The sequence below is a fragment of the Nerophis ophidion genome, linkage group LG06, assembly GCF_033978795.1.
Source record: "Nerophis ophidion isolate RoL-2023_Sa linkage group LG06, RoL_Noph_v1.0, whole genome shotgun sequence".
Taxonomy (NCBI): Eukaryota; Metazoa; Chordata; class Actinopteri; order Syngnathiformes; family Syngnathidae; genus Nerophis; species Nerophis ophidion.
In genome coordinates this window covers 78,653,153-78,674,969 of record NC_084616.1, presented here as the reverse complement: position 1 = coordinate 78,674,969, position 21,817 = coordinate 78,653,153, and the positions used below count along the sequence as shown (strand labels likewise).

The following is a 21,817-nucleotide window of genomic DNA, read 5'->3' as shown; positions in this document are numbered from 1 at the left end:
TACCATCACACATGTGTAAGTTACCCATGCCTTGGGCACTAATACACCCCCATACCATCACACATGTGTAAGTTACCCATGCCTTGTTCACTAATACACCCCCATACCATCACACATGTGTAAGTTACCCATGCCTTGGGCACTAATACACCCCCATACCATCACACATGCTGGCTTTTACACTTTGCGTGGATAACAGTCTGGATGGTTCGCTTCCCCTTTGGTCCGGATGACACGATGTGGAATATTTCCAAAAACAATTTGAAAAGTGGACTCGTCAGACCACAGAACACTTTTCCACTTTGCATCAGTCCATCTTAGATGATCTCAGGCCCAGAGAAGCCGGCGGCGTTTCTGGATGTTGTTGATAAATGGCTAAAGTTAAGGATTATTTGCAACATGAAATATGTTGTCTTTGTAGCATATTCAACTGAATATGGCTTGAAAAGGATTTGCAAATCATTGTATTCTGTTTATATTTACATCTAACACCATTTCCCAACTCATATGGAAACAGGGTTTGTACCATCCAATAGCCTTGTGAGACTGAATAGGACACAATGACCATGTAAATGTGGTAAAAAAATATATAAAAATATAGCGGATTGTTTTTTAGGATGGTTAAAGATAACGTTGTCATTTTCCAACAAGGTGTGTTACAGGTAAATGAAAGATGTTGTCCTTAAATAACCCATAATTGCAGTTCAACTACCTGAAAGAGGTGGAGGTGTCGTCCGACCAGCGTGATCTTCCTCTCCACGTTGACAGGAAGGAGGGAGGAATCCTCGACTTTCTCCACACAAGGACAGTCCTGAAAGGTGTGTCAGTATTAGGTCATGTGACGCCGGCGCTTTAAAAAGATGATCAGAAGCCTGAAGAAAGTCATTTTCTAGAAAAGGCTTAATGGCTACAAAAGACAAAAAAGCAGGATCAGTTTGTTGACATGGAGTCACTCTGGATTACCGTGGTCGATTGTAAAGTTAAGAAAAAAAAAAAATAAATATATGTATATATATATATATATATATATATATATTCCCCAACGACAGTGCATCCGCAAAGTATACACGGCGCTTCACTCAATCCACATTTTATTATGGAACAGCCTTACTCCAGCCATCCATTTTCTACCGCTTGTCCCGTTCGGGGTGGCGGGGGGTGCTGGAGCCTATGTCAGCTGCTTCAGGTGGAAGGCAGGGTACACCCTGGACATATTCACTAAATTAATTTTCCAAAGTTTACTATATTAATTTTAGTCCTGAAAATTCTACACACAATACCCTATTACTACAATGTCATTTTTATTTCTATTTAAAAAATTGCAAATTTAATTAAGACAAACAAACAAAAAAAACACATGTACATACCGTATTTCCTTGAATTGCCGCCGGGTATATAGTATGCGCCTGCCTAGAATTACTGACGGGTCAAACTCGTTTCGCAAAATAATTAGCGCATGCTTAGCATTGCGGCCGACTCAGGATCAACGCCGGGTCAAACTCGTTTCGCGTCATATTATTTTTATTAGCGCATGTCTAGAATTTCCGCCGGGTCAAACTCGTTTCGCCAAATAATTAGCATATGCCTAGAATTTCCACAGGGTCAAACTCGTCACGTCACGAGTGACACTTCACCTGTCATCATTTTCAAAATGGAGGAGGCTGATTTCAATCATTTGAAATCGCCTAAAGGGAAGAAGATTAAGAGCTATTCAGTAGGATTTAAGGTCCAAGCTATTGAATATGCTAAAAAGAACAGTAAGCAGCTATGTTTTATTAATATACCGTAGCTGCGTGTGTCAAATATGAGTCATTAAATGACTCCCGCCTCCTGGTGGTAGAGGGCGCTAGTGATCCTTCTTGCGACTACTTGGCTGCAGAAGAAGTGACAACAAGAAGCAAGAGTTTATTTTTTCCTCTCGCTTGCACTTTTAACATGGAGGATTACATATCTAAAATAAGACAGTTTTCTAAACTGGACTTTCAATGGAAGCAGGAGGTAATAAAGGAAGATCTCCATCGAGACAGAGAGACTTAAAACTGAAGAAAGATAAGGAAGACTTCTATAAACAAGTTATCGATGCTTTTGATCAGAAGGAGCTGCGCATGGACTTCATTTATAAGTAAAGGTAAGACCATAATAAAGTTTTTTTTTATTAAATGTGCTTTTCATGATGGTATCCTTACATCACACTCACATTCATTAGCGCAGGCCTAAATTTACCGCATGCCTTTGGTAAGTGCCGGAGTGAGAATAGGTTTTAAAATAATTAGCGCCCCGGCGGCAATTCAAGGAAATACGGTAAGTATTCACAACCTTGGCTCAACACTTTCTTGTTGCACTTTTGGCATCAATTCCAGCTGCAGCGTCTGGTTGACGAGCTTTTAAACCACCATGACTATGCTGATGTTAAATAGCAGACACCATCACTCCAAAAAACCTCCAATCAAGACTCCAAATATCCCAGGACAAGCTAGTCGGGTTACTTCTAGACCTCCACCCCGGATCACATCTCACTCCTACCTACTTCTCCAAAGTGGGCTGGCTCAGGTTGGCCCTGCGATGAGGTGGCGACTTGTCTAGGGTGTAGCCCGCCTTCCGCCGGAATGTAGCTGAGATAGGCTCCGGCATACCCCCCCCGCCACCCCAAAAGGGACAAGTGGTAGAAAACGGATGGATGTAGAAAGCTGGAACGAAAATGGCGTGCGACCAGACATGAGGTTTCCCATCAAGCACGGCGTGATAGGTCGATACCTCATAAATACACACTTACCTGAGGTAAAACTAATTATTATTCCCATCTCATTCGCCTCAAAAAATATATATATATAAATAAAATATGTGCAAGGACAACAGCTCCAAAAATTGGCATTTTTAAAACGCAACTTTTAACATTGTCATTATAGGGTATTGCCTGTTGAATTTTGAGGATAAAATTAATTTATTCAATTTTGGAAAAAGGCTGTAATTAAAAAAATTAAGCGCTGTGAATACTTTTCCACGTGCACTGTAAATATATTGTTTTAAAAATGTATAACTGCATGTCAATTTAAAGCTAAAAACATGATATTTGTACTTCCATCCATTCCTTCATCTACTTCCACTTACCCGAGGTCGGGTCGTGGGGGCAGCAGCCTAAGCAGGGAAGCCCAGACTTCCCTCTCCCCAGCCAACTCTTCAATGCAATAAATAATTAAGTTAATGCTTCCTAGGCCCGTAAAAGGGTGGAGTGCCATCTCCGGCTAGGGGGGGGTGATCTTGCCCTAAGTGGAGGAGTTCAAGTACCTAGGAGTCTTGTTCACGAGTGAGGGAAGAGTGGATGGTGAGATCGACAGGCGGCTCGGTGCGGCGTCTTCAGTAATGCGGACGCTGTACTGATCCGTTGTGGTGAAGAAGGAGCTGAGCCGGAAGGCAAAGCTCTCAATTTACCGGTCGATCTACGTTCCCATCCTCACCTATGGTCATGAGCTTTGGGTCATGACCGAAAGGATAAGATCACGGGTACAAGCGGCCCAAATGAGTTTGGGTCTCTCCCTTAGAGATAGGGTGAGAAGCTCTGTCATCCGGGAGGAACTCAAAGTAAAGCCGCTGCTCCTCCACATGGAGAGGAGCCAGATGAGGTGGTTCGAGCATCTGGTCAGGATGCCACCCACGGGGAAGACCCAGGACACGTTGGGAAGACTATGTCTCCCGGTTGGCCAGGGAACGCCTCGGGATCCCCCGGGAGGACCTGGACCACGTGGCTGGGGAGAGGGACGTCCTGCTTAGGCTGCTGCCCCCGCGACCCGACCTCAGATAAGCGGAAGAAGATGGATGGATGGACTAAGCGCTGCATGCATATGTGCATCAAATGTAAACACTAAATAGTCCACAACAGATTGGACGGGGAGTTGAACTGTAGTTTGACGTGTTAGCAACAGAAGCAGGTTCCATTGTGTTTTGATGTTAGGTTAACACGCAAAATAATTCAAAATAAGCTACAAAACTTGTTTCCATATGATTTGGGAAATGGTGTTAGATGTAAATATAAACAGAATACAATGATTTGCAAATCCTTTTCAAGCCATATTCAGTTGAATATGCTACAAAGACAACATATTTCATGTTCAAACTCATAAATTGTATTTATTTTTTTTACAAATATTAATTAACTTAGTATTTCATGGCTGCAACATGTGCCAAAGTAGTTGGGAAAGGGCATGTTCACCACTGTGTTACATCACCTTTTCTTTTAACAACACTCAATAAACGTTTGGGAACTGAGGAAACTAATTGTTGAAGCTTTGAAAGTGGAATTCTTTCCCATTCTTGTTTTATGTAGAGCTTCAGTCCTTCAACAGTCCGGGGTCTCCGCTGTCCTATTTTACGCTTCATAATGCGCCACACATTTTCCATGGGAGACAGGTCTGGACTGCAGGCGGGCAAGGAAAGTACCCGCACTATATTACTATGAAGCCAGGCTGTTGTAACACGTGCTGAATGTGGCTTGGCATTGTTTTGCTGAAATAAGCAGGGGCGTCCATGATAACGTTGCTTAGATGGCAGCATATGTTGTTCCAAAACCTGTATGTACCTTTCAGCATTAATGGTGCCTTCACAGATGTGTAAGTTACCCATGCCTTGGGCACTAATGCACCCCCATACCATCACACATGTTGGCTTTTACACTTTGCGTCGATAACAGTCTGGATGGTTCGCTTCCTCTTTGGTCCGGATGACACGATGTCGAATTTTTCCAAAAACAATTTGAAATGTGGACTCGTCAGACCACAGAACACTTTTCCACTTTGCATCAGTCCATCTTAGATGATCTCGGGCCCAGAGAAGCCGACGGCGTTTCAGGATGTTGTTGATAAATGGCTTTCGATTTGCATAGTAGAGCTTTAACTTGAACTTACAGGTGTAGAAACAAACTGTATTTAGTGACAGAAGTGTTCCTGAGCCCATGTGGTGATATCCTTTAGAGATTGATGTCAGTTTTTGATACAGTGCCGTCTGAGGGATGGAAGGTCACGGTCATTCAATGTTGGTTTCCGGCCATGCCGCTTACGTGGAGTGATTTCTCCAGATTCTCTGAACCTTTTGATGATATTATGGAGCGTAGATGTTGAAATCCCTAAATTTCTTGCAATGTCACTTTGAGAAAGGTTGTTCTTAAACTGTTTGACTATTTGCTCACACAGTTGTGGACAAAGGGGTGTACCTCGCCCCATCCTTTCTTGTGAAAGACTGAGCATTTTTTGGGAAGCTGTTTTTATAGCCAATCATGGCACCCACCTGTTCCCAATTAGCCTGCACACCTGTGGGATATTCCAAATAAGTGTTTGATGAGCATTCCTCAACTTTATCAGTATTTATTGCCACCTTTCCCAACTTCTTTGTCACGTGTTGCTGGCATCAAATGCTAAAGTTAATGATTATTTGCAAAATGTTTCTGAGTTTGAACATGAAACATGTTGTCTTTGTAGCATATTCAACTGAATATGGCTTGAAAAGGATTTGCAAATCATTGTATTCTGTTTATATTTACATCTAACACAATTTCCCACCTCACATGGAAACAGGGTTTGTATTTGATGAATACAAACGGCACCTTCTGAACTCACCGTCAAATAAGAACCGACAGAAGAATCCGCTTGGTCATTTTCCCCGGACTCAGTGTTGGGTGTGTTAAAAATGTCAGGCGATTGCGTAAAAGTGATGTTTTCCTGACCGAGTGACTCCGCCTCCGGCCAGCCTTTCATCCATGGAGGGTTGTCACTTTCCTCGGTGGAGTCACCGCTTGGCAGTTCTGTTCGCGTAACAACTTCCGTGGATGTGCTGGAGCTTACACCAGAAGAGGAGCCAGAGGACTCCACTTTAGAGTCACTTGTGCTACGAGACGTATTGTTAGCTAGCAGCCAATCAACGGTCTCAACTTCTAGAAAAGCTGGCTTGGTGACCAGTGACGGGGAGCCATCGGTGACACTGACACCCATGGCGGTTACGTCCTGGGGTGGAGGGGGCGTGGCCTCGCTGTAAAGAGTGGTGGGAGTGACAGCTGCAGTGGTGGCAGCAGCCGCTTGTGTCGTCCTCGTCGTTGTTGTTGTTGTTGTAGTTGTAGGAGCGGCCGTCAGAGTCGGGGGTAAAGTGGTGTGTTTTCTGCCGGGCGGTGGCATGGTGGGTGTCGGCGGTTTGAACTTGTCGATGGAGAAACGCAAAACCAACAAGCAGGGAAGAACAGAAAAAAAAGAGGCAAGGGAGGACAAAAAAATCAGGATGAATAAGCAGACTTGAGATAGAATTAATGACAATGAAGCACAACTGGAAATGGGAAATGTACAAAAGCCAAGCAAATAGACAAACATGTGGCGTGAAGCGAGGAGTTTCTGACTAAAGCACACCTTGGATTTTTTTTGGAAGCGAGGATCTTCTCAAAGGACAACACACCAGAAATTAAACTTGAGTACACTTTCGAGTTGTCCGTGTGTACAGGTTGCATTGCACTATATATTAATCCATCCATTTCCTACCGCTTGTCCTTTACGGGGCCGCGCGGGGGCGAGGGGGGCTGGAGCCTATCTCAGCTGCATTCAGGCAGAAGGCGGTGTACACCCTGGACAAGACGACACCTCATCACAGGGCCAACACAGATAGACAGACAACATTCACACACTAGGGACCATTTAGTGTTGCCAATCAACTTATCTCCACTCTGCAAAAGCTGAAATCTAAGTAAGATTAAATATCTCAAATAAGGCTGATATTTGCTTATTTTCTGTCTGATAAGAAAGTTCTTCTCACTAAGTAGATTTTATGTTCCATCAATCAATCAATGTTTACTTATATAGCCCTAAATCACTAGTGTCTCAAAGGGCTGCACAAACCACCACTTGTTTGAAGGGTTTTGGTCCTAAATGATCTCAATAAGATATTACAGCTTGATGCTGAGATTTTGAGTAGTGATGCACCGAAATGAAAATTTGTGGCCAAAGCCGAAGCCGAATAAGATTTAAACGCTTGGCCGAATACCGAATAATGAATGCAGTTTTTCACAATTTTTTTTATATTGCATGAATAGCCTAGAATAAATATTTAGACATGTTTTTCAAATAAAGTATTTTTTTTATTGAATATTGACATTTTTTTAATATTCCAGTAGCCTTTGATTTTCAAAAAAAGCACAAAGTTTTTCATTTATATTAGGCCTTCAAACAAAACATGCATTCCAAAAAAAAATAAAGTGCATTAAAGTGGATAAACCCACAACAAATGAATTATTGTCCTTTTGGCCAAAGTCTGCTTAGCCACAGTAGATATGCTAATAATGTAAACAGAAGGTTTAAATAAATCTCAATTGTGTGCTTGTAACCTCATACACTTATACAGGTACACAACATATCCCAACGTCACTGCACGTTGGTTGATTGCGTCACACGCCACTATTCGGCCTTGTTTTTAACTCATTCCACCGAAGGCCGAATGTGGCTTTTTTTGCCATATTTGGCCGAATATATTCGGTTACCGATTAATCGGTGCATCCCTAATTTTAAGACTTATATTGAGTCAACACTCACAAGTATAAAACTGTCATGTCTTGGTGATCATGTTTAGTTTGGCTATGTTCTGTTTGTTTTTTATGATTTTGTCAGTTCCTGTTTTTTCACTCCCTGTTGTTTCCATGACAACCCATTAGTTTTCACCTGTCCTCATGTCACGCACCTGATTTATTTGGATTCACGCACCTGTTGTTAAAGGGGAACATTTTCAGCAGACCTATGTAAGCGTCAATATATACCTTGATGGTGCAGAAAAAAGACAATGTATTTTTTTAACCGATTTCCAAACTCTAAATGGGTGAATTTTGGCGAATTAAACGCCTTTCTGTTTATCGCGCTGGAGGCGATGACGTCAGAACGTGACGTCGCCGAGGTAACACACCCACCATTTTCATTTTCGACACATTACAAACACCGGGTCTCAGCTCTGTTATTTTCCGTTTTTTCGACTATTTTTTTGGAACCTTGGAGACATCATGCCTCGTCGGTGTGTTGTCGGAGGGTGTAACAACACTAACAGGGAGGGATTCAAGTTGCACCACTGGCCCCAAGATGCCAAAGTGTCTGCCGCCAGACCCCCATTGAATGTGCCAGAGTGTCTCCACATTTGACCGGCGATGCTAAGGCAGACATGACACAGAGATGTATGGATAACCTGCAGATGCATTTGCAACGATAAAGTCAACGAAATCACAAAGGTGAGTTTTGTTGATGTTGACTGCCAGCTAATCGATGCTAACATGCAACACTAATCGATGCTAACATGCTATTTACTGGCGATGCTAAAGCAGACATGGCACAGAGATGTATGGATAACCTGCAGATGCATTTGCAACGATAGTCAACGAAATCACAAAGGTGAGTTTTGTTGATGTTGCTAATCGATGCTAACATGCTACGCTAATCGATGCTAACATGCTATTTACCGGCGGTGCTAAAGCAGACATGGCACAGAGATGTATGGATAACCTGCAGATGCATTTGCAACTATATTAGGTTTCCTTCCACCCACATTTAATGCGAAACAAACACTTACCAATCGACGGATTTAAGTTGCTCCAGTGTCAAAAGATGCGAAAGTCCTGATCGTTTGGTCCGACATTTTACCGGCGATGCTAACGCAGCTATTTGGCCATGCTATGGCTATGAATAGCGTCAATAGCTATTCGCTCAATAGCTTCAGTTTCTTCTTCAATACTTTCATACTCCAACCATCTGTTTCAATACATGCATAATCTGTTGAGTCGCTTAAGTCGCTGAAATCCGAGTTTGAATCCGAGCTAATGTCGCTATACCTTGCTGTGGTATTCCCATTGTTTGTTTACATTGGCAGCACTGTGTGACGTCACAGGGAAATGGCCAGTGTCTTCGCAGAGAGCGAAAATAAGGCACTTTAAAGCTTTATTTAGAGATATTCCGAGACTGGTAACATTTTGAAAACAACTTCAAAAAATATAACAAGCCACTGGGAACTGATTTTTATTGTTTTTAATCCTTTTGAAATTGTGATAATGTTCCCCTTTAATCACGTCACTACTATTTAAGCCTGTAGTCGCCAGGCAGTCCGCCTGGTGCCATCACATTCATGCATGAGTACTCTGTCCAGGTCATAGTTCATGCTGCTCTTTTCTTGCCACGTAAGTTTATTTTTTGTTTTGTTTATTCAAGCCACAGTTTAGTGAGTTTTTTAGTTCATGTTTTCATTTCCATAGTTTACATTACAGTAATAGTTTTTGTTTTCTTAGCAAAGTTGTTTTACCTCTGCTTTGAGCGCCTTTTGTTTTCACTTTTTGATGGATTAATTAAAAGATGTCGTCATCTTCACGTCGTGTCCGGTTCAGTCGCTTTGCACCAGGGGAAAACAAACCGAAACAAAGTCCAGGTCGTGACAAAAACTACTTTTATAAAGAAATTATTTCTTATTTCAAGCATGAAAAAAAACATGACTTCGACACAATTATGTTTCATAATTAAAACGGATGGACTTTACTGTTTTATTTACAATGAAACAATAGAAAACACGTACTCCCATAGTAGTACGGATGTAGCTCAACATTTAAAATTTGACATTTCTAACAATTTGGAACAGAAATAGTTCATGCACATTCAGATAAATTCCTCAAAATTACAATCAAACATTTTTTGGCCGGGGACCAGGCAGTAAATATGTGCACTAATTGGCACGATGATGTCATGTTGTCCATGGGAAAATGCATTTTTAGACCATATGGGAGACCCCGAGAGTAACAAGTGCTTGTCTTGTTGTCTTTCCATTAAGAACAATACATCAGGTTTTAGTATAAGTTTGCTGGTTTCAAGAAATGTACTGCCTGTCATGTCTTGTGTTTATCTTCTGTTTAGTTGAGTTCTGTTTGTTTTTGACTCCATTAGTTCTTCCTTGCTTGTTCGTCTTGGGTGTCGTGGGACACCCAAAAATTCACAGCCCTAATATATATATATATATATATATATATATATATATATATATATATATATATATATGAGTGTATATGTATAAATATATATGTACATACACATATATATATACACATACACACATATATACACATATACATACATTTATATATATATATACATATTTATATATATACATATATACTTATATATATGTATATATGTGTGTGTGTGTGTATATGTATATATATATATATATATATATATATATATATATATGAGTGTATATGTATAAATATATATACATACACACAAATACACACATACATACATTTATACATATATATACATATTTATATACATACATATATACACATACATATATACACATATACAAATACATATATACACATACATGTATGTATATTTATTAATATATATATATATACATATATATATGTATATGTGTGTGTGTGTATATGTATATATATGAGTGTATATGTATTACTATATATATACATACACATATATATACACACATATATACACATATACATTTATATATATACATATATACACATATACAAATACATATATACACATACATATGCACATACACGTATATATATATATATATATATATATATACACACATTCATAGTGTCTTCAAAGAGTGCAGGTTTTTACTAAAATAGGTCCTTTGGTCAAGGCGAGGACCCCTTAAGTGTAACTTTGCTTCACTACACAAACTCTTCTGTTTGCAAACCTTATTCAAAAAACAAATATGTTCGTAAATCGAGATTTTACTGCATTTGATTTATATCCAAATACAAAAGTAGCCTGGGTCAGATATTCCAAAAATCAGAATTGTATTATTAACGGCGAGAAAAATGTTTTTGATTCCGGTTCAATATGGGCAAAAAAAAAATCAAAATGGACGTCCAGTGTGAACATAGCCTTGGACTTCCTGCACTCCTCCACCTTCCTGGACTATTATCTTCTAATCTTGATCCTGACTTGTGTTGCCCAGCCAGCTAGAAAATAATGGCTGCGTTGACTCCTTCCCAGTGCATGGAAAATATATGTTACTGTACAAACTGTGCACTGACTAAAGTGTATTTCTTTAGTATTGTATGTTACTGTACAAGCTGTGCACCGACTAAAGTGTATTTCTTTAGTATTGTATGTTACTGTACAAGCTGTCACTGACTAAAGTGTATTTCTTTAGTATTGTATGTTACTGTACAAGCTGTGCACTGACTAAAGTGTATTTCTTTAGTATTGTATGTTACTGTACAAGCTGTCACTAACTAAAGTGTATTTCTTTAGTATTGTATGTTACTGTACAAGCTGTCACTGACTAAAGTGTATTTCTTTAGTATTGTATGTTACTGTACAAGCTGTCACTAACTAAAGTGTATTTCTTTAGTATTGTATGTTACTGTACAAGCTGTCACTGACTAAAGTGTATTTCTTTAGTATTGTATGTTACTGTACAAGCTGTCACTGACTAAAGTGTATTTCTTTAGTATTGTATGTTACTGTACAAGCTGTCACTGACTAAAGTGTATTTCTTTAGTATTGTATGTTACTGTACAAGCTGTCACTGACTAAAGTGTATTTCTTTAGTATTGTATGTTACTGTACAAGCTGTCACTGACTAAAGTGTATTTCTTTAGTATTGTATGTTACTGTACAAGCTGTGCACTAACTAAAGTGTATTTCTTTAGTATTGTATGTTACTGTACAAGCTGTCACTAACTAAAGTGTATTTCTTTAGTATTGTATGTTACTGTACAAGCTGTCACTGACTAAAGTGTATTTCTTTAGTATTGTATGTTACTGTACAAGCTGTCACTGACTAAAGTGTATTTCTTTAGTATTGTATGTTACTGTACAAGCTGTCACTGACTAAAGTGCATTTCTTTAGTATTGTATGTTACTGTACAAGCTGTCACTGACTAAAGTGTATTTCTTTAGTATTGTATGTTACTGTACAAGCTGTCACTGACTAAAGTGTATTTCTTTAGTATTGTATGTTACTGTACAAGCTGTCACTGACTAAAGTGTATTTCTTTAGTATTGTATGTTACTGTACAAGCTGTGCACTAACTAAAGTGTATTTCTTTAGTATTGTATGTTACTGTACAAGCTGTCACTAACTAAAGTGTATTTCTTTAGTATTGTATGTTACTGTACAAGCTGTCACTGACTAAAGTGTATTTCTTTAGTATTGTATGTTACTGTACAAGCTGTCACTGACTAAAGTGTATTTCTTTAGTATTGTATGTTACTGTACAAGCTGTGCACTAACTAAAGTGTATTTCTTTAGTATTGTATGTTACTGTACAAGCTGTCACTAACTAAAGTGTATTTCTTTAGTATTGTATGTTACTGTACAAGCTGTCACTGACTAAAGTGTATTTCTTTAGTATTGTATGTTACTGTACAAGCTGTCACTGACTAAAGTGTATTTCTTTAGTATTGTATGTTACTGTACAAGCTGTCACTGACTAAAGTGTATTTCTTTAGTATTGTATGTTACTGTACAAGCTGTCACTGACTAAAGTGTATTTCTTTAGTATTGTATGTTACTGTACAAGCTGTGCACTAACTAAAGTGTATTTCTTTAGTATTGTATGTTACTGTACAAGCTGTCACTAACTAAAGTGTATTTCTTTAGTATTGTATGTTACTGTACAAGCTGTCACTGACTAAAGTGTATTTCTTTAGTATTGTATGTTACTGTACAAGCTGTCACTGACTAAAGTGTATTTCTTTAGTATTGTATGTTACTGTACAAGCTGTCACTGACTAAAGTGTATTTCTTTAGTATTGTATGTTACTGTACAAGCTGTCACTGACTAAAGTGCATTTCTTTAGTATTGTATGTTACTGTACAAGCTGTCACTGACTAAAGTGTATTTCTTTAGTATTGTATGTTACTGTACAAGCTGTCACTGACTAAAGTGTATTTCTTTAGTATTGTATGTTACTGTACAAGCTGTCACTGACTAAAGTGTATTTCTTTAGTATTGTATGTTACTGTACAAGCTGTCACTGACTAAAGTGTATTTCTTTAGTATTGTATGTTACTGTACAAGCTGTCACTGACTAAAGTGTATTTCTTTAGTATTGTATGTTACCGTACAAGCTGTCACTGACTAAAGTGTATTTCTTTAGTATTGTATGTTACTGTACAAGCTGTCACTGACTAAAGTGTATTTCTTTAGTATTGTATGTTACTGTACAAGCTGTCACTGACTAAAGTGTATTTCTTTAGTATTGTATGTTACTGTACAAGCTGTCACTGACTAAAGTGTATTTCTTTAGTATTGTCCCCCGCCAAGATGTACTGTACAGTAACAACAATGCTATGTGAGATACACTACACAGCCGTGAAGAACCTTGGACTCACATTTTGGTTGTAGATGGTGACTCCTGGGCTGCAGGTGTGTGTGTGCGTGCAGACGTGCAGGTGAATACACCAGTTACACCCCCAGCGGCTGCTGACACACCCTTGACACCTGGTGGAACAATGAAAATAAATTCCACTGTGAACAACAAAGCAATGAATGAATCATGTCAGTAAAAGGAAATACCGTATTTTTCGGACTATAAGTCGTAGTTTTGTTCATAGTTTGGCCGGAGGTGCGACTTATACTCCGGAGCGACTTGTGTGTGAAATTATTAACACATTACCGTAAAATATCAAATAATATTATTTACCTCATTCGCGGACGAGACTAGGAAAATGTCAGCAATCGTCACACACGTCAGCCAATAAGATTTCAGTGGGGGAGGGTCATGGCAGAAGTGCATTGTGGGTCATGGGATGCTAACTGCTAACTGCTATATGCTGCTGTGAAGTGAAGTGAATTATATTTATATAGCGCTTTTCTCGAGTGACTCAAAGCGCTTTACATAGTGAAACCCAATATCTAAGTTACATTTAAACCAGTGTGGGTGGCACTGGGAGCAGGTGGGTAAAGTGTCTTGCCCAAGGACACAACGGCAGTGACTAGGATGGCGGAAGCGGGAATCGAACCTGCAACCCTCAAGTTGCTGGCACGGCCACTCGACCAACCGAGCTATACCACCGTCACACTTGCCGACCTTGAGACCTCCGATTTCGGGAGGTGGGGGGTGGCGGTGCGTGTTCGGTGGTGGGGCAAGGGGCGTGGTTGGGGGCGTGGTTAAGAGTCAAGTTTTTCATATATATATATATATATATATATATATATATATATATATATATAATACTTGACTTTCAGTGAATTCTAGCTATATATATATATTTATTTTATTATGTGTATATATATATATATATATATATATATATACATAAAAGAAATACTTGAATTTCAGTGTTCATTTATTTACACATATACACACACATAACACTCATCTACTCATTGTTGAGTTAAGGGTTAAATTGTCCATCTTTGTTCCGTTCTCCGTCACTATTTTTCCAACCATATGCATGTACAGTAGATGGCAGTATTGTCCTGTTTAAGAGTGTCACAACATTGCTGTTTACGGCAGACAAACTGCTTTACGGTAAACAAAAACGTGACTGCTGTTGTTGTGTGTTGTTACCGCGCTGGGATGACGTTAATGATACTGCCTAACAATAAACCCACATATGAAACCAAGAACTCGCCTTCGGTCATTCTACAGTTATAACGTCATTGGGCAGACACGCTGTTTATATTGTGGGAAAGCGGACGTGAAAACAGGCTGTCCTCACTCAGGTATGCATGGAGCTGGAGGGGGCGTGGCCTCCAGCTACGCCTGAATTTCAGATTTTCGGGAGAGGGGCTGAATTTCTTGAGTCTCCCAGAAAATCCAGGAGGGTTGGCAAGTATGACTGCTGTAGATATTAAAAATGGATCATTTCATCCATGGCGTTAACTTATAAAAACTGAACAAAAATGGCAACGAAAAGGACGTAGTGAAATATGCAGCAGAAAACGACAAGAGGAAGCAGCACATAAATTTCCCCCCAAACATGCGACTTATACTCCAGTGCGACTTATGTATGTTTTTTTCCTTCTTTTCGGCAGGTGCGACTTATACTCTGAAAAATACGGGAATTTTCGCGGTTTACTGGTTTACTTGGTTTCTGTCTTTGCTGATATACGTAATGTCCTGTCATGCCCTGGTATGTTCTAAACTATTTATCAAGCTCGCACTCGCTGAATATAAAAAGGTGTCACTGCAGTGTCTTTAACATCTGCCCATGAATGAATCATTGTGCTTCTTACTCAATAAAAACAGTCTCACTCAGGCGGGAGAGCACATGATGTGTCCGATGTGACAATGTGTTGTGTGGTGACACACGTTGTATATGTGTGTGTGTGTGTGTGTGTGTGTGTGCATACTCACGGCCGTCGCCCAGAGAGTTCTTGCACCAGACTGCAGTCGTACAAGGTGAACTCGGTTTCTGCGACGGTCACGTTGAGGAAACGTAAGGACAGGATCACCATCACAAAGTCTGTGAAGGACACAAATCTTATTCTTCACCACATAAAACCAAAGTTAATTCAGTTAAAATTGTAATTCTAACAACTAAAATGAATTTATTTGGGCTTTCCATATACAAACCCCGTTTCCATAAGAGTTGGGAAATTGTGTTAGATGTAAATATAAACAGAATACAATGATTTGCAAATCCTTTTCAAGCCATATTCAGTTGAATATGCTACAAAGACAACATATTTCATGTTCAAACTCATAAACATTATTCTATTTTGCAAATAATAATTAACTTAGAATTTCATGGGTGCAACATGTGCCAAAGTAGTTGGGAAAGGGCATGTTCACCACTGTGTTACATCACCTTTTCTTTTAACAACACTTAATAAACGTTTGGGAACTGAGGAAACTAATTGTTGAAGCTTTGAAAGTGGAATTCTTTCCCATTCTTGTTTTATGTAGAGCTTCAGTCCTTCAACAGTCCGGGGTCTCCGCTGTCCTATTTTACGCTTCATTATGCGCCACACATTTTCCATGGGAAACAGGTCTGGACTGCAAAGTACCCGCACTCTTTTTTTAGGAAGCCATGCTGTTGTAACACGTGCTGGATGTGGCTTGGAATTGTCTTGCTGAAATAAGCAGGGGCGTCCATGAAAAAGACGGCGCTTTGATGGCAGCATATGTTGTTCCAAAAGCTGTATGTACCTTTCAGCATTAATGGTGCCTTCACAGATGTGTAAGTTACCCATGCCTTGGGCACTAATGCACCCCCATACCATCACACATGCTGGCTTTTACACTTTGCGTCGATAACAGTCTGGATGGTTCGCTTCCTCTTTGGTCCGGATGACACCATGTCGAATATTTCCAAAAACAATTTGAAATGTGGACTCGTCAGACCACAGAACACTTTTCCACTTTGCATCAGTCCATCTTAGATGATCTCGGGCCCAGAGAAGCCGGCGGCGTTTCTGGATGTTGTTGATAAATGGCTTTCGATCTGCATAGTAGAGCTTTAACTTGCACTTACAAATGTAGCGACAAACTGTATTTAGTGACAGTGGTTTTCTGAAGTGTTCCTGAGCCCATGTGGTGATATCCTTTAGGGGTTGATGTCAGTTTTTGATACAGTGCCGTCTGAGAGATGGAAGGTCACGGTCACTCAATGTTGGTTTCCGGCCATGCTGCTTACGTGGAGTGATTTCTCCAGATTCTCTGAACCTTTTGATGATATTATGGAGCGTAGATGTTGAAATCCCCAGTTTGATACACACTTCAATAAATTGCCAGAAATAGCCAATTTGCTCAATTTACCTTTAACTCTGTTATTATTAATAATTAATGATATTTATCTTTGTGGAAACACTGATCATCTTAATGATTTTTCACCAAAAATATATATAGAAACAGATAAATATCCCAAAAAAAAAAAAAGGTATTTCTGTATGTCATTTTTATTCCTTTCACGGAAGATTTTTTGTAGGGAATAAATGATGAAAAAAACACTTAATTGAACGGTTTAAAAGAGTAAAGGAACACGAAAAAAATGAAAATAAAATTTTGAAACATAGTTTCTCTTCAATTTAGACCTTTTAAAATTCAAAACTAAACCAAAAAAAAAAAATAAGTGAAAAACTAGCTAATTCGAATCTTTTTGAAAAAAATTAAAAAATAATTTATGGAACATCATTACTGATTTTTCCGGACTAAGATTAATTTTATAATTTTGATGACATGTTTTAAATAGGTTAAAATCCAATCTGCACTTTGTTAGAATATATAATAAATTGGACCAAGCTATATTTCTAACAAAGACAAGTCATTATTTCTTCTATATTTTCCAGAACGAAAATTTTAAAAGAAATTCAAAAGACTTTGAAATAAGATTTAAATTTGATTCTACAGATTTTCTAGATTTGCCAGAATATTTTTATTTTTATTTTAATCATAACAAGTTTGAAGAAATATTTCACAAATATTCTTTGTCGAAAAACAGAAGCTAAAATGAAAAATTAAATTAAAATGTATTTATTATTCTTTATAATAAAAAAATAAAATAAAAAATACTTGAACATTGATTTAAATTGTCAGGAAAGAAGAGGAAGGAATTTAAAAGGTAAAAAGGTATATGTGTTTAAAAATCCTAAAATCATTTTTAAGGTTGTATTTTTTCTCTAAAATTGTCTTTCTGAAAGTTATCAGAAGCAAAGTAAAAAAATAAATGAATTTATTTAAACAAGTGAAGACCAAGTCTTTAAAATATTTTCTTGGTTTTTTAAATTCTATTTGAGTTTTGTCTCTCTTAGAATTAAAAATGTCGATCAAAGCGAGACCAGCTTGCTAGTAAATAAATACAATTTAAAAAATAGAGGCAGCTCACTGGTAAGTGCTGCTATTTGAGCTATTTTTAGAACAGGCCAGCGGGCGACTCATCTGGTCCTTACGGGCGACCTGGTGCCCGCGGGCACTGTGTTGGTGACCCCTGCTGGGAGGTACAAGCAGTTACTTGACTATTAGTTCATTATTTCCTGTAATTGCCCTGATTGGTTAAAACTTTATTAATGTGAATGGTTTCAAGTTTTAAGTGGACAAAGCCTTAATCTCACCATCTCCACGCCCGATGGGGGGCAGGCTGCTGACATCAGGGGTGGGGCAAATCACGCCGGTGTTGGTAAACAATGCAGAAGTTTCTGCGTCGTGGAAGAAGCAGGAGTAGGTCTCTCCTTCTCCCAGACTAGGAAGTCCTTCGATTGACACTGTGATCTGTTGGAGAGAAGAACTGACCTTTACTCGAATACCGTATTTAATTGAATAACCGCCGGGTATATCGTATGCGCCTGCCTGGAATTACTGCCGGGTCAAACTCGTTTCGCAAAATATTATTTTTATTAGCGCATGCCTAGAATTTCCTCCGGGTCAAACTCGTCACGTCACGAGTGACACTTCACCTGTCATCATTTTCAAAATGGAGGAGGCTGATTTCAATCATTTGAAATCGCATAAAGGGAAGAAGATTAAGAGCTATTCAGTAGGATTTAAGGTCCAAGCTATTGAATATGCTAAAAAGAACAGTAAGCAGCTATGTTTTATTAATATACCGTAGCTGCGTGTGTCAAATATGAGTCATTAAATGACTCCCGCCTCCTGGTGGTAGAGGGCGCTAGTGATCCTTCTTGCGACTACTCGGCTGCAGAAGAAGTGACAACAAGCAGCAAGAGTTTATTTTTTCCTCTCGCTTGCACTTTTAACATGGAGGATTACATATCTAAAATAAGACAGTTTTCTAAACTGGACTTTCAATCGAAGCAGGAGGTAATAAAGGAAGATCTCCATCGAGAGAGAGAGACTGAAGAAAACTGAAGAAAGATAAGGAAGACTTCTATAAACAAGTTATCGATGCTTTTGATCAGAAGGAGCTGCACATGGACTTCATTTATAAGTAAAGGTAAGACCATAATAAAGTTTTTTTTATTAAATGTGCTTTTCATGATGGTATCCTTACATCACACTCCAACTTTTAAGCGCAGGCCTAAATTTACCGCATGCCTTTGGTAAGCGCCGGAGTGAGAAGAGGTTTTAAAATAATTAGCGCATGCTTACTTTTACCGCATGCCTTTGGTAAGCGCCGAAGTGAGAAGAGATTTTAAATAAATTAGCGCCCCGGCAGCAATTCAAGGAAATACGGTAGCTTCAAAACGCTGACGTATTTATATTGTGTACAGTTCTATGTCAAATGAACATGTTGGTCTGTCTAATTGATGTATTTATATTGTGTACACTTCGATGTCAAATGAACATGTTAGTCCATCTAATTGATGTATTTATATTGTGTACACTTCGATGTCAAATGAACATGTTGGTCTATCTAATGCTATCTTTCCTCCCTCTTCCCCATCAAGATTACGTCAGTTTTCTCCCCACGGCTGATGTTGTACAGGCTGAGATGTTGGATGCTGAGGCACTGCTGCGTCTGGTTGAAACTCCACAGCCACTGACCCTTCACTGACCCTTGCCGGCACTCCCAGCGCTGGCCACACCTGATAATAAAAACAAAATGTGCCGGCATTAGAAAAGAGGATGAATCAAAGAAGAGGTGTGCAGGGACATACCGTCCCTCCAGGACACACCAGCCACAGTAGGGGTCAGTAGCAGCCAGACAGGACTGGCAGTCCAAGTGATCTCCACATTCTGCAACCGGTCTCTTCTCTACCTGAAAGTCCAGCAACGTACACAAAGACGAGAAATCAGTTTAAAAAAAAGGTTGGTGGAATGTATACATGCATCCAGATCAGAGCTTTTTTTCCCTGTCACTCACACTCACCAGTGGCAAGGAGAGAGGCCGCATGACAGAGATCGTGGCTTTAAAAGAGACACAGTACAGCTCACAAGTTTGGAGACACCTTCTCATTCAGTCTGTTGTCTTTATTTTCATGACTATTTTATTGTAGATTGTCACATCAAAACAAGGAATAAACACATGTGGAGTTATGTACTTCACAAAAAAAAAAATGTTTTACATTTTAGTTTCTTCAAAATAGCCCCCTTTTGCTCTGATTACTGTTTTGCACACTCTTGGCATTCTCTAGATGAACTTCAAGAGGTAGTCACCTGAAATGGCTGTCACTTCACGGGTCTCAGCTTTGATGCCTTTAGTGACGATCTACAATGTGAATAATCATGAAAAGAAATATAACGCATTGAAATGAGAAGGCGTGTCCAAACTTTTGACCTGTACTGTGTATATATATATGTATATATATATATATATATATATATATATATATATATATATATATATATATATATATATGTATATATATATATATATATATATATATATATACATACACATTATATATATACATACACATATGCATACATACACACACATATTTATATATATATGTAAACATACATATATATATACATATTTACATATACATATATGTATACATACACACATATATATATATATATATGTATATATATATATATATATATACACACACATACACACACGTATATACATATATATATATATATATATAAACATACATGTATACATATTTACATATACATACATACATACATACATATATACACATTTACATATATATTTACATATACACATTTACATATACATATATATATATAACCATACATATTCACATATTCATACACATAGACATATATATACAGTATATATACATACATATTTACATATATATACATGTATATATATACATATATATACATGTATATATATATAAATGTATATACATGTATATACATATATATATTAATTATATTATATATATACTATATATATCTATATATATATATATATTATTCTATATATACATATACACATGCACGCACATATCTTAATTATAACTTTTTATAGTTATAAAATGTGTAACCGTACTTTTAAGTATACATTTTTATACAATCAGATGGCACTATTGTCAATGCAGTCAGTGGGTGTGCCACACACTCACTGAGGCGTCATTTACACATCACTTTGTGCTACTTGTTAAATGCTAGCAGTTTTGTGGGAACACATTTTTCAGTTTTACAGTTAACTGTAAATCATACCAAACTACCAAAGAATGTAACTGTGTTTCCAGACGTGTATAAATTAAAAAGAGAAGTATCTGGATGTAAATCATAATCAGTAGCTGTAAAAATGTATTTAAAAAAAAACACACACACACACAAATACCTCAAATAATTCCTTTTGCCTTAAAGTGAGATAAATCAGCCAATGCTGGGATTTCATTTTCCCTTACATCAGCATCTCTGGCTTCACACACGGACAATCTGTAGGGAGTGTGCCAAAAAAAAAAATGGATCCCACTTTCTTTGATGTGTACCATTGTCGGGTGTGACCTCCCACCTCCCACTGATTGTTGTGACCTTTGGCCTCCATGGCCAGCTGCTCTCATTCGTCCTTTCTGCTCTCGGCCGCGTATTCCTTTATGCCTTTTTTGTTTTTTTTCTAATCGAGACGCAGCTTGAGGAAGTATCAAAGCCTGGACAATTGTGACAAACAATCATTTATCTGGCGGACAAATGCCACGCTGTGTTCGGTCTGGTGTGTTGAGACATCTGGGGCAGTGCTTGAAAGGATGGATCTACATCTCTTCAAATATTTCAAACAACAGCACTTCAACAACTTTGGTATTTTATTAGCTAAAAAGGAGTCATCCAGGTCCAGATCAAATGGAACAAAATGCATAATATAAATGGGATTTGCAGGTTACTCCGAATCAAATAAAACTTGCTTTTACAGTCTGTGACCTTGGATAGACAAATATCTCTGACAAAGATTGAAATATGATTCACCCATTCTTCAAAGACTATCTTAATATCTGATAAAATTAAGA

General features: G+C 38.2%; 1 protein-coding gene across 3 annotated transcripts in view; it reads right to left on the bottom strand.

Annotated features, from left to right (window-relative positions):
* The window catches only part of plxnb1a (plexin b1a), a 188,147-nt gene that overhangs the window by 54,977 nt on the left and 111,353 nt on the right, over positions 1 to 21,817 (bottom strand). For 2 of the 3 annotated variants that reach the window (XM_061904912.1, XM_061904913.1), the window contains exons 7-13: positions 19,541 to 19,641; positions 19,336 to 19,468; positions 18,038 to 18,194; positions 15,342 to 15,450; positions 13,372 to 13,480; positions 5,607 to 6,179; positions 713 to 811 (exon numbers count right to left, since the gene is read on the bottom strand). In XM_061904912.1, the coding sequence (XP_061760896.1) occupies positions 713 to 811; positions 5,607 to 6,179; positions 13,372 to 13,480; positions 15,342 to 15,450; positions 18,038 to 18,194; positions 19,336 to 19,468; positions 19,541 to 19,641 (1,281 nt within the window). The remainder of the gene's footprint in view (positions 1 to 712; positions 812 to 5,606; positions 6,180 to 13,371; positions 13,481 to 15,341; positions 15,451 to 18,037; positions 18,195 to 19,335; positions 19,469 to 19,540; positions 19,642 to 21,817) is intronic. The other variant, XM_061904914.1, reaches the window with a different exon arrangement.